The sequence below is a fragment of the Rhinolophus sinicus genome, chromosome 15 (assembly GCF_057876585.1).
Source record: "Rhinolophus sinicus isolate RSI-liver-muscle chromosome 15, RSI-T2T, whole genome shotgun sequence".
NCBI lineage: Eukaryota > Metazoa > Chordata > Mammalia > Chiroptera > Rhinolophidae > Rhinolophus > Rhinolophus sinicus.
The window spans coordinates 102,159,115-102,171,129 of NC_142515.1; the positions used below are offsets into that span (position 1 = coordinate 102,159,115).

Sequence of the window (12,015 nt, forward strand, 5' to 3'; positions counted from 1 at the left end):
ATTTGAAAACTGGGGATGGGGTTATTTTAATCGTTCAAAGTTGAACTTATAAATTCCTATTAAAATTTAGTGTAACTATATGTTGACAATGAAATTTTAGTAAAAGAAATTATAAATGGTGTGAACAAGTTTAAATAGTACTGTAGGATTAAAATAGTAAACATAGAAATTCAGAAATGAAGTCTAGGGGCAATGATTGCAGTCACTATTAAAGCAAGTAGCTTTTGAATCTTGTTCACTTTGACTCACTATAAGAAATATATTTTATATTGAAAATGAGCACAATCATATATGCATGAGATGCCTGCTGTATTTTCTATTCATTTTCTTGTATTATATCCTATTCAATGTGACACACAGTTTGAAAAAGATGGATCAAGTCATGTTACAGGGACCATGATAGTATGAAAATTCATCTAACAGATTAAGGCATAATTAATCCTTTGTTCACTTTTTGTTCTTCCTCTTCAGTGGTTATCTTGTTTTTGCTGGCTCAGCATGTATTCACCCTCTTTCTGGTAATGACAGAATAATTTTCCTCTTGGAAATTATCCCTCTCCTTTTCTTAGTCCATAGAGTTCAGGTCAATTTCTTGCCCACCTCTTGTGTCCCCCACCATTCTCCAATTCTCCCAGCTCTGAGGAAGCCATATCATTTGGTTCAGGTCAAGCAGAGTAGTCACCTCTCTCACTACAAGGAATTTCTCACTAATTGTCACATAGCTAAGAAAGGTCAATGAGCTCTGTAGCCAAAAACAAGTTCTTGTTTTGCCAGATTGCAAGTTGATAAGAATCAGACTTAATATTGGAAGAATCACATGGAGAGAGCTGCCTGGGGGGAAGCCAATAAGAGGAAAGAAATGGAGGACCAATGAGAACATTTGTGACTTTGGATCCAGTCACTGTTCCTTGTGCACAGTAAATGTGCCTTTTGAAATTCTAATGTAAGGAAAAAGCTACTCAGCAAATAATATTTAGTATGTGAATGACTTAAATTTTATTAAAAATTTACATTTTCAGACCTCGTCATTATTCTAAATTTATGAACAGATAGAGCAAAACCCAACCGAAATCATCAAATAATCACTTGTATCTTAAACAGTACTACAAGTATCTAAAATTTTTTTTATATGGAAAAAATAAGTTTGTTGGACATTTCAATGTCATTCTCAAGTCTCAATCTTTACTCAGTGTCCACATATTTTTGTTTCTGCCTCTCTGGGAGCCCTACTTCATTTATTAAGAAAAACACATTTGAAAACATACATATTATTTACATTCAGATTTTCACTGAAAAATACAATTAAGGAAACTAAGATTCTCTACCCCCAATTTAATATTTATTTTTTTCTCAACCAGCATCTAGAGATAGATCATATAACGTTATAGATTTATTTAAAGCTATTTATAGAAGATAAATTTTAATGTTAAATCACCTTTAAAATATAAATCACATTTTTTTCAGTCCTACTCAGTATTTGATTTTAAAGGTTTGCATAGTTTCTTGATTTGAAAAAGATTAATTCAAAACACAAAGTATACTGAAGGCTGCAATACAAAGAATTATCCATAAATGAAAAATTTAAGCTATAGTTTTGAACATAACAGTGTAAAAATATGTGATAAGAGATGCAAAACATACAGTATTCATACTGTTCACTGATTAGTCACTGCTGGAATGTATGAACAAGTTTGTTCATATACTATACAACTTCCTTATTAGACATTTACTGATGTTCATTTCTTGGTGTTTTTTAAATACATTGTGTGAAGATGTAGACAATAGTTATTCATATTCAAATTACTTCTTAAAAGTGATGGCAATGGTTCTCTATAGCAGAATTAAAACGGAGCAAGATATGATAATACTCCAGTATCTCTAGGAAATATTTCTTAATCTCACACGGATGGATTTTCCTCCCAGCTGGGAGCTCCGGAGTTAGCAGACAGAGTGAATCACTTATATAATATGTCTATTTTGTATAAGTGATAAGAGGAAATGACTGAATTGGAAATCTTGTGCTTTTACTATTATTAGCATGAATTATTGCTCACAAATAACATTACCCAAAGCAGGTGCATTTAATGATCCTATCTTAAAATACCTGACAGGGAAACCAGCAAAGCATCACAGCTATTTTTACTTCTTGTGATTATGGCTTTGAACATACAAAAATATTTACAGTTGAGGCTGTGACAAAGTTGGTTTCTTCTCCTTAATAGCTATACACAGAATACTAAGTAAGTTCTGGAGACTAGGAAAAAAAGGTGGTTTTTTTGAAGGGTAGGCACTTTTAAAGTTGATACAAAAAAAGAAGCAAAAAAATTGTATTTATATATTTTTTTCTTAATGAGCAATCTTAAATATAATATTTTAGGAACACTGACTATCCTTTTTGCTACAACTATTAAACGTTTCGTTCCTGAGATTTTTGGAATCAGCTAAAGTTCTTAAAGCAAGCAGAGGAAAATGTTTTTCACAGATGGGAAGGTGAACTGTGGGTCACCATCTCAGCCAGTTACTTTCTGTCATTTTTCTCATATATCAGACTTTTCATTTAGGATATAGTCACACTATAATTTACATCATAACTACTGGTCCCAAAATATGCCACATCTTTAAAGAGCTGGAATGTTCAGCTGAAAGATGGTATGCAAGGTGAAAGGTTATTGTTACTAAACACTGTGGGTAGCTTCCCTCTTTTAAAATGTTAGTATCAAAACAAAATGAGTTTGTTTACATCTGGTTTGATTTCAATAACAATTCAAGTATCTCCTTTAAAATGATGTTCTGAAAAATAATACGAACCACAGATTCAAATACATTTTCTGAAAAGCATAATGTTCTTTGAACATCCTTCATTTTAATCATTACTTAGACTATAAGGACCACAGTCTAGCTTTGGTCACATTGTATTTTTGACAGTTTCTAATTTTTTTTACCTATGTATTTAACTAATCATTTAGGAAAAAATTAACATCAAATACATGAAAGAAAGCTTCAAACAATAACGTTTCATTTAAAAAGCTATATTCAAATGAAGACATGGTCTGAATATGTCATTTGTGCTTATTTTCTGTTATGGCTGATATATAAGATATTCACTGGGCTTTTACATGAAATGGAGTTGTATCGTAGTCTTGAAAATGAATTCCCTTAGAAGTTGTGATCTTCATAATAGCGCCATTTAAAGCATCATCTTCAATGAGTGTTATTAATCCATTGGCAATCATTGATGGGCTGAAAGTGAAGGAAACATTGTTCTCTTAAAACCAAAAATCAGGCATAATTATTACATCATTTTGAGTTACTTTTGAATAATCTACTACCTTTAACATGTAATAGGGAAATGTATACTATGAAATATTGCTACCTCCATTTTTTTATTCAATTAGATATTAACTAAATTATGTGATAAATTTAGTGGTAGATTTCATTGGCTAACCTGTCATTTTGACAGGAAGGATTTATGAATTTATACTTATTATTTACATTGAGAAAATGATTATTCTCTCATCTTTATCCTATCAGTAGATCTTAGACTTATCAGATAGAAATGTAATTAGAGTAGAAATGGGAAGAATTGTAGCTAACATTTATTGAATATCTATTATTTATTTGTTGCTCTTTTAAGTACTTTACATGTGTCAACTTATTCACGGACTTTCAAAATTCCCTGAATTTGTTTTAGTTTTATATTATCTCCATTTTACATATGAGAAAACTGAGCTTGATGTGTAAGTTCAGGGTCAGTGGTGGAGCCAGGATATGAACCCAGATGGTCTGACTCCTTCAACATGACAGCTATGAGTTTGTACTGTGAAACTGCAACTACTCTAACTCAGACGTCATTCAACAAACATGTATGTTGATCAATTCTTTCTTAACAAAATTGTGGAAGTTAGGGAGTCATATGAAATTTCACAAAGGGTATAAGTGAATATTACTTGGAATTTAGGTACATAAGGTATCACTGCTTCGGCAAGTAACTAAACATCACCTTTTAAAAAAATATCTGATTAACGATGCATTGTCTGTATCTCAAAGCAAAATTCATACCATATAAACACATTCTATTCAGAAACCCAGAAAAAGTATTTTCTTTCAGAGTTCGCCAAATCAAAACTTTGAAGCTTGTATTCATTTCTCCAATTGAAAGCCTTAGTTTTTCGCTTTTTATTGCTTATGTCTAGAAAGTACTTAGCACCCTCATATTAGGGGGGGAAAAGATAGGTATAGTTTTACTTACTCCAAAATCCCATAGTATTTCATCATATCCTTTATGTGATCCTTATATTCAATATATTGTCCCATGTTTTCTTCTTTTTCAATGGATTCGAGGATGGGAGTATTAACAAAGCCTGGGCAAATGGCATTCATTCTCACACCACTTTTCATGAGATTAGCAGCCATCTGCCAATTGGAAGGAGAAGGTTGCAAGTTTCAGTAGTTTTATAAATGCACAGCACAGGACACACTGATAATTAAAGCTGTTTAAAAGGCTCTGATGTGAAAAATACTAGTCAGATATCCTTCTAGCTTTATAACAATGGCAGTGTTAAGGTTGGCTGGTAGCAGAAAGCAAAAGAATATATAGCTAAGGTGCTGAATTAATTCCCAAAAGCCTCACCTAATTAATTTTTTTGTAAAAAATCAGTATTACTGGGCAACACCTGAAATTACTTAATTATCTAAGCTGTTCTTATCTATTGAACTCTGTGGGAACCTGAAGGTAAGAAGCTGAGGCTTAAAATTAATATCCCAAGTTTTCTTTTTTGTATAACAGAGACTATTTACCCAAAAATTACTGTTAGTGGAAAGTTTTAGGATTTTGATTGACTCTAAAGATAGTCAACTCTCTGGAAGGCTATTTAAGTACTTTCAGATTAATATTCTTGGGCTTGATTTTCAATCTATTGATTGTATTTGAACTATCTGTAAAACAAAATATAGTTGATTGAGGATTCCATTTGCTTACTTGCTAAAATGTACTTGTAACCCCTCAATAATCAATTCTTATGGAGCTTTCGGGGTCATTTGTGGACAAGCACAGACCAATGAGAAATCTGAGTTGCCCGACACGGATGCTCCAACATTGAGGTCAAACAAAACAACGCTTTGTTTCCTTGTTTCAGCTCTTCTAACTATAAACAACTGTCCTTTTCATGGAGTATTTAGTCCATGTTTTCCTTATTTTTGTGCTTTTTGTTGGTGATTTTGCTATTTGAACACTGTGCTGAAGTGCTGTCTAGTATTCTTAAGTGTAAGGCTGTGATGTACCCTATGGAGAAAATAATGTGTGTTAGATAGGCTTTGCTCAAGCATGAGGTAAAAATGCTGTTGGCCATAATACCATAATGCATAAGGTCTCTTTAAACAGAAAATCACATAAAACTTTAAGCAGAAATTGACATACGTATTGATGGGTTGATCAAAATGTGATCAGAGGCTTGCAGGAACTTAACCCAGTACTCTAGAAGCAATTGTTCGGTATTCTCTAACTCAGTGTTCGCAAGTGATTTTTATAGAACATAACTACCAGAATCAACTGTACAAGTTTCCAGTTTTATAAATGTAAATATAAAATTTCTAGTCTTTGAGATTTGTTTTGCTTTTTAATAGCTTTATGTGGGCATTGAAAGTTGATTTAAAGATGAAGTCTTTGCAAATTCAAAATGTCCAGTCAATTTAAGATTGTGGGAGCTGCGTATCTTCCTTTTTGATTGAACATTTACTGGTCACACATCTGTCTTCTTCATCCTTAGTATTTATTCGATTATTAATATTTTTCTCTTCATCTGTCTGGTCTCTCTATCTCACCTAGACTAACTAACCACTGCAGAGATCTCCCCATTTCCCTTTCCTCTTCCACCCTTGTCCTCTCCAACACATTCTTTGAATAACAAACCAGAATGGTCTTCCTAAAATGGAAATCTGATCTTGTCATTCCTAGGCATAAAATAATCCACCGATGTCTGTACTTTGAATAAAATCTAAGCTCATTCCATGGACCATAAACCCCTCTTGATCTGGCTCCTGCTTACGTAGCCAGTTATCCCTCATCCTACTTTCCTGTTCCTCCAAGCTACTTTTTTCCCAGTGATTATGAAAAGGCAAGCATTCCCATTTCACACTATCAATGCATGTGGTCAATTAGGTCTAAAATATTTTTCTAAACTCTGTACACCCTTCACCCTAGGCCTCCATGGAGACGTTGTCCTTGACTACGAAGTAAATTCCTGCCCCACCCCTCCAGCCTGCCCCCCATTCTCTCACTCATTTATAAGACTATCTTCCCATTATTTAGCCTTAGGATATTTTTCAAGAACACATCTACTTCGTTTTAAAGTTATCTATTCTTGACTTGGTCCTTTGTGTGATCTGAAATTATTTTCTACAATAAAGATTGTAGTATAATATTATTTTTCTATCTTTTACCCAGCTGTATTGAATTCTGAATTTATTCCCCTTGACTTTACGGAACTCATGTTTCATATAGATACAGAAAGAGACAAAGAGATACTGTGGTTGTTATATCCTCACCGCTGCTGAGCGTGTGAATCCAATTATGCCATGCTTTGAAGCACAATAAACAGGCTGCTGTGCAACAGGCATGAGCCCTGAAACAAACACAAAATGTAAATAATTTTATTAAAAAATAAGCAGATAAAACCCAATGATTGCTATGCAAATGAATAATTTGTGCCTATTCATTTTAAAATTAATCTAGAAAATACACTAAAATAATTACCAGACAACTTTGTAAAAATCACTAGTCTTAGCATAGTTTATTCCTTTCATGATCTCTACTGTACTGTCCAGAATTTATGGTAGGTAAGTTACAGCCTAGGGATGCAGCCACGAGTGTGATATGTAAGTTTTTTTGTCTCCCTGACTTTCTGTCAACAGAAGTCAGTGTTATCTAAAACAGAAAGATAATCATCTTTAGATTCACAGAGTTACCATCTAATTTTGTTTTTAACTCATGATTTTAAAAAGTACATATTCTACATTTTTAAAGTCTTCAAATGGCTGAAGGAGTTTAAATTACTGAAGTGGAATTTGGAGATGAGTTTTGTCTTCATTATATATTAGTATGCGTTTCCCTGTCACTAATCACACTAAATGATGCCTCTAAGTGTTTAAGAAAATTAAAAGTTAACTTCTTTTGATTTTGATCTATAGTCGGTGCCTAGATGTCCTCACTCTATGACCTTGGAAAAGAAAACCAGAAATAAAAACCTATGGTCCTATTTTATTTCCTTTCATAATTATGTACTCAACAACAGAATTCAAGCAATTGTAAAATTTGTTTAATTTTCCACATATACACAATAGTAATGTTCAAGCATGTGATTAAATTCATGGTCTGGAGAAAAAGTAGTATCCTTGCATGTGTAACAAAAGTAGCAGTGTTGTATTTTTTCTCCCCTACCTCCTGGCCCACCCCTTCACCCAAAGAAATAACAACAGCAACAACAACAACAAACCTATTTTACTGTAGTAACTATTACTATCACACTTATTTCTCATAATTTCAATTCTCCATCTACTCAATGGTAATACGTTTAATGAGAGCCATTTGTATATTTCAATTTTTAATTAGTTTCTTGAATTAACTAGTTTTCACATTTTTTTAATTTGTAATTTCTCTGAGTCAAGAAAGAGTGCTCCCTGATGACTCTGTTATTAATATCAAAAATCATGCTAATAATACTCAATTATTCTGCTGCGGCATACTCATCTCCACCCAGCTAACTAGTCCCAGAACACCACCAGTCAGTTCAGCATGTTGTGCCAAAGTTCAGCAACAAATGCAGATCTTAACCACTCCCTGGGTGCCTGCCAGGTCTCAATTTATAAAGAATGTTTGCTCAAGAGCAGTTTAAATCCCTGAGAATGACAGTTCACATATTGTGCGTCCACCCAATAATCTTAAAGTACTGTAACATGTGATTCTCTTCTTGTTTTGTTTTTAGGTTAACTCAAATGTGTAAGTTAATTAAGTTTGGCGGTGTCAGTTAACAAGACGTCATGATGTCTGTACAGGGTACATACACAGTTGTATTAGGAGTTTGAGATAAGGGAATAAGTAGGTGCACCAGACATTGCTGCTGCTTGTTCTTTTAAGTTAGTCGCTGTTTTACACTCTCCTTAAGTGTTTCAGAGACTAAGGCAGTGGTTGTGGGATGGTGTTCATGGGCTGCAGGAAATGCAGAGTGAACCTTCATCAGAGATAAGCTCGCTGACACAGCCACAAAAAAGCACAAAGAAGCTGTTCATACATGTTCATGAAGTGAATTTGGAACAAAGTTTTGTTATGTATGTGGAGGTACTGAACTTCTGAACCCAAACTAGTTCGAAGTGTCACAGAAGTGAAATAAATACTGTTATGTTGGTTCTGCTGAAGAAGCAAGCACAAGACATACTTCCCTTTAAAGGTAGAATTGGAAATGCAACCAGAACGTGAAGGAATTTGTTTGCATTTTCAAAGTGGCACTTGGTTTTATGAATCTTGGTGTCATATACTAATGATATTTTCACTGTTGGGCTGCAAAATGTTTCCTCTTGCATTGTTTTCACATTCTGACACTAGATCAAAGGCTGCCTAAATTAATTTCATACATGCAGAAATCAAGAGTCCTTTTTGCTTTATTTTTTAACAGCTTTTTGACGTATAACTGACATACAGTGAACGGCATATATTTAAAGTACATGGTTTGATAAGTTTTGACATATGTATACACCCATGAAACCACAACCACAATCAGGATAAGGAATATATCTATCACCTGCGTTAGTTTCCTCATGTACCTTTGTCATCCTTTCCTTTTGCCTTTTCCTTCTCCCTGGGCTACCACTGATCCGCTGCTTTGTGTCACGATAGATTAGTTGACCTTTCCTGGAAGTTCATATAAATGTAATCACACAGTGTAAACTCTTTTTGTCTAACTTTTTTCACTTAGCGTAATTATTTTGAGGTTCACCCATGTTGTAGTGTGTTATCAACAGATACAGATCATATTCCACTGTAAGTTAAACCCACCAATTGTATATACATTCACCTGTTGAATGTATTTGGGTTCTTTCCAGTTTGGGGGTATTACAAATAAAGAGAATCCTATTATTCAATTACTTTATTTAGGCAAGTCAGAATGAATTAAATAGATTAAACCAGTTAAATAGAGAGCTTTTCTTTATCTCTCCATGTAGATTTTAACTGTTGTTTCCTGTTTCCAATAGGCAGGGTGGGTTAGTGATCTGTAGTGCTTTGTCCCCAACTTGCCAAGTGACTCTAAATGTGAAGACTTACTATTTCTACCTCTGTTTGCTGCTTTGAAAAGGGAGGCTACATGGAGGGAAAAAAGCTCCTTTTTTTCTTTTTTTCTTTTTTTTTTTTTTTACAATGATTTTAGTTGGGGTGAAAGTTTTTCAGAAATCCAACATTTTCTATTGGATCTCAAGACCCATTTTTCCTTCACAAGTATATTATTACTGCTACTGTGGCTTAGCTTTAGTATTGATTAACCATACTTCTATTACTTACTTTAAACCCACAACATCAACATATAAAATTTCTATGTGTTTCAAATAGAAATGCATTCTGAGGCTGGTGATAAGGGTCCACACAGAGAATTGCGCCAAGTGTGCATGGTGTGACTCTGGGACACCATTCATGGGGTAGTTTGTATAATATAAACGGTGCCCCCTAATGTTCCTGATTTACAACCTGCACAACTATACAGAGCAGCCCTCTGTGGTAGAGAATGACTAAGCAGAAGAGACTGAGAAGGAGGAACCAGTGGAGGTAGGAATATAAGCTAAGTGTTGTGTCATAAGAATTAAAGTATTTTAAGAGGCCTAGAGTGGTCACTGTTATCAAATGAGAATCCCTCTCTTCGAGATATTAACATGTCTCAGTATCACTCATCTGAAAATGGTATCTCTCTTGATTTCACATCTTTTCCCAGCTATCATGCCATTTCTCTTGACAACAGGAAGTCCTCAAAAGAGTTATTATATTCATCGTCTCTACTCCGCACCTCCCATTTGCTCCATAACTCACTCTAATCATACTTTCATCTGACCACTCCAGTCAAACAGATCTTAGGGAGGTTGCCAACGGCCAACATCTTGTTAAGGTGAAATTTCTTGTCTTCATCTTGCTTGATCCCTTCCTCAATAGCAATCAATACCGTTAATTCTGCTTAAAATAATAATCCCTGAAACACTTCCCTCTAAATTTACACTGGTCCTTCTACCTCACACTCGCTAGTGGCTCTTTCTCATGTCCTTTGTTGGCTCTTCCTCCTTGACCAGGCCCATGAATATGCTGGAGAAGTCCAGAGCGGTCCCTGGTCCTCTTTGCTTTTCTATGCACATGCTTTCCCTAGGTGACCATACCCATTCCTGAGGATGAAATTCATTTAATATCTCTCTCTCTCTCTCTCTCAGACACACACGCGCACACGCACACACACACACACACACACACACACACACACACTATTCTCAAATTTAAATTCTAGATTTCCAACCAGGATCTCTTACTCTGTATTGAGCTCCTGAGAGGGAAGTTTGGGTTCTTTATTGCCATATATCTCATTAGTTTTCTTTCCTGAAAATATAGTGTGTCCTAATTCAAAAGGTTTTATAGGAGTGAATTGATTTTAGAAATACGTGTTTAGTAACCAATTAAGTGCCAAATGAAGTGAAAACATGTTTTAAATATAGTCAACTGAAACACATAAAACTAATGGGAGGACCACCATTTTACCAGAATGTTATTTCTTATAATATTTAACCATTTTAAAATGTCCTCTTAATCAAGTTTGTCAATCGGGATTACAGCACAGTGGTTTTAGACTTTGGGTGCCAGACAGGCTGAGCTCACCTGAGTCAAACACAGTTACCGGGTGGTGGACCCAGTCTTATTTTACTATAATATAAGACCTGGTCTTTAATATAATATAAAAGATGCATTAGAGCTGATTGTCCGGCTAGGTCTTATTTTCGGGGAAACACGGTATAATGAAGCAGCACTTCAGGGGACTTTTGCCAGTGTAATGACTACACCAATTAGTTGCTAGAATTAAGTTGGGTTTTTAAAATCTTCCAAATTAATTCCCATATGCACAAGGAACTTATTTTGTCTTAATTGATTTCCCTAAACTGAGTTTCTTTAGCACTTCTATATAGTCTATTTTAAAATGTTTAAGAATAACAATGAAACAAAGGATTGTGACAATGAGAAAGCAGTCTCTAAAGAAAGAAATGTCACATTTTGTTTAATGTTGTGAGAAATCTTTTATTTGTGCTTAAAAATGGATACCTTACATTAAAAAATAATAGATGTTTCAATACTTATTCTTGGCCCAATATTGTGCAAGTTTACTTATAGAATTGCAAAATGGCTCTCTACTAAATATAACATGTCTAACTAGTAACATGTTTAGTCTCTCATAACTGCACATTTAGAAATAAAAAGAAAGACCAAGAGAAGGAGAAATTCTACCCACAAAAAAGAAATATTTTTTATAACCATTCAGGATAATAACACCAAATGGCCACCGACTAATGAAATAATTATTAAAAAAATTTAAAAGCCTAAAAATTACATAGATAATTATAGAACAAATAAGGAAGTCACTTAGAAAAATAAAACATAATTTCCATTTCCACATTAGTTCTTCCATCTTTAATGTCCTTTCTATCCATGTTTTACAAGAGATAAACTTAATCTCTACATCTCATTGATCAGGGGTGTCCAAACTTTTTTCAACATTTTTCACCAAGGGCCATATTCGGTAAAATGCACAAACAGCCGGGCCACTCACTCTAGGTGACGTACGGATTGCCTCACCTGGTTTATTTAAGTAAACTAAATATACTTTTGGAATTTGCTGCGGGCAAATGAAAAATGGATTGCAGGCCGCAGTTGGCCCACGGGCCGCAGTTTGGACACCCCTGTCACAGATAATAAAAACCTCAAAAAGATTTTGTGCAAAAAACCAA

At 34.3% G+C, this 12,015-nt stretch overlaps 1 protein-coding gene across 1 annotated transcript in view; it reads right to left on the reverse strand.

Moving 5' to 3' along the window:
• Positions 1-967: 967 nt before the first annotated feature.
• The window catches only part of HPGD (15-hydroxyprostaglandin dehydrogenase), a 28,382-nt gene continuing 17,334 nt past the window's right edge, over positions 968-12,015 (reverse strand). The window contains exons 5-7 of the mRNA XM_019733237.3: positions 6,544-6,620; positions 4,250-4,413; positions 968-3,240 (exon numbers count right to left, since the gene is read on the reverse strand). Of these exons, the coding sequence (XP_019588796.1) occupies positions 3,102-3,240; positions 4,250-4,413; positions 6,544-6,620 (380 nt within the window). The 3' untranslated portion in view covers positions 968-3,101. The remainder of the gene's footprint in view (positions 3,241-4,249; positions 4,414-6,543; positions 6,621-12,015) is intronic.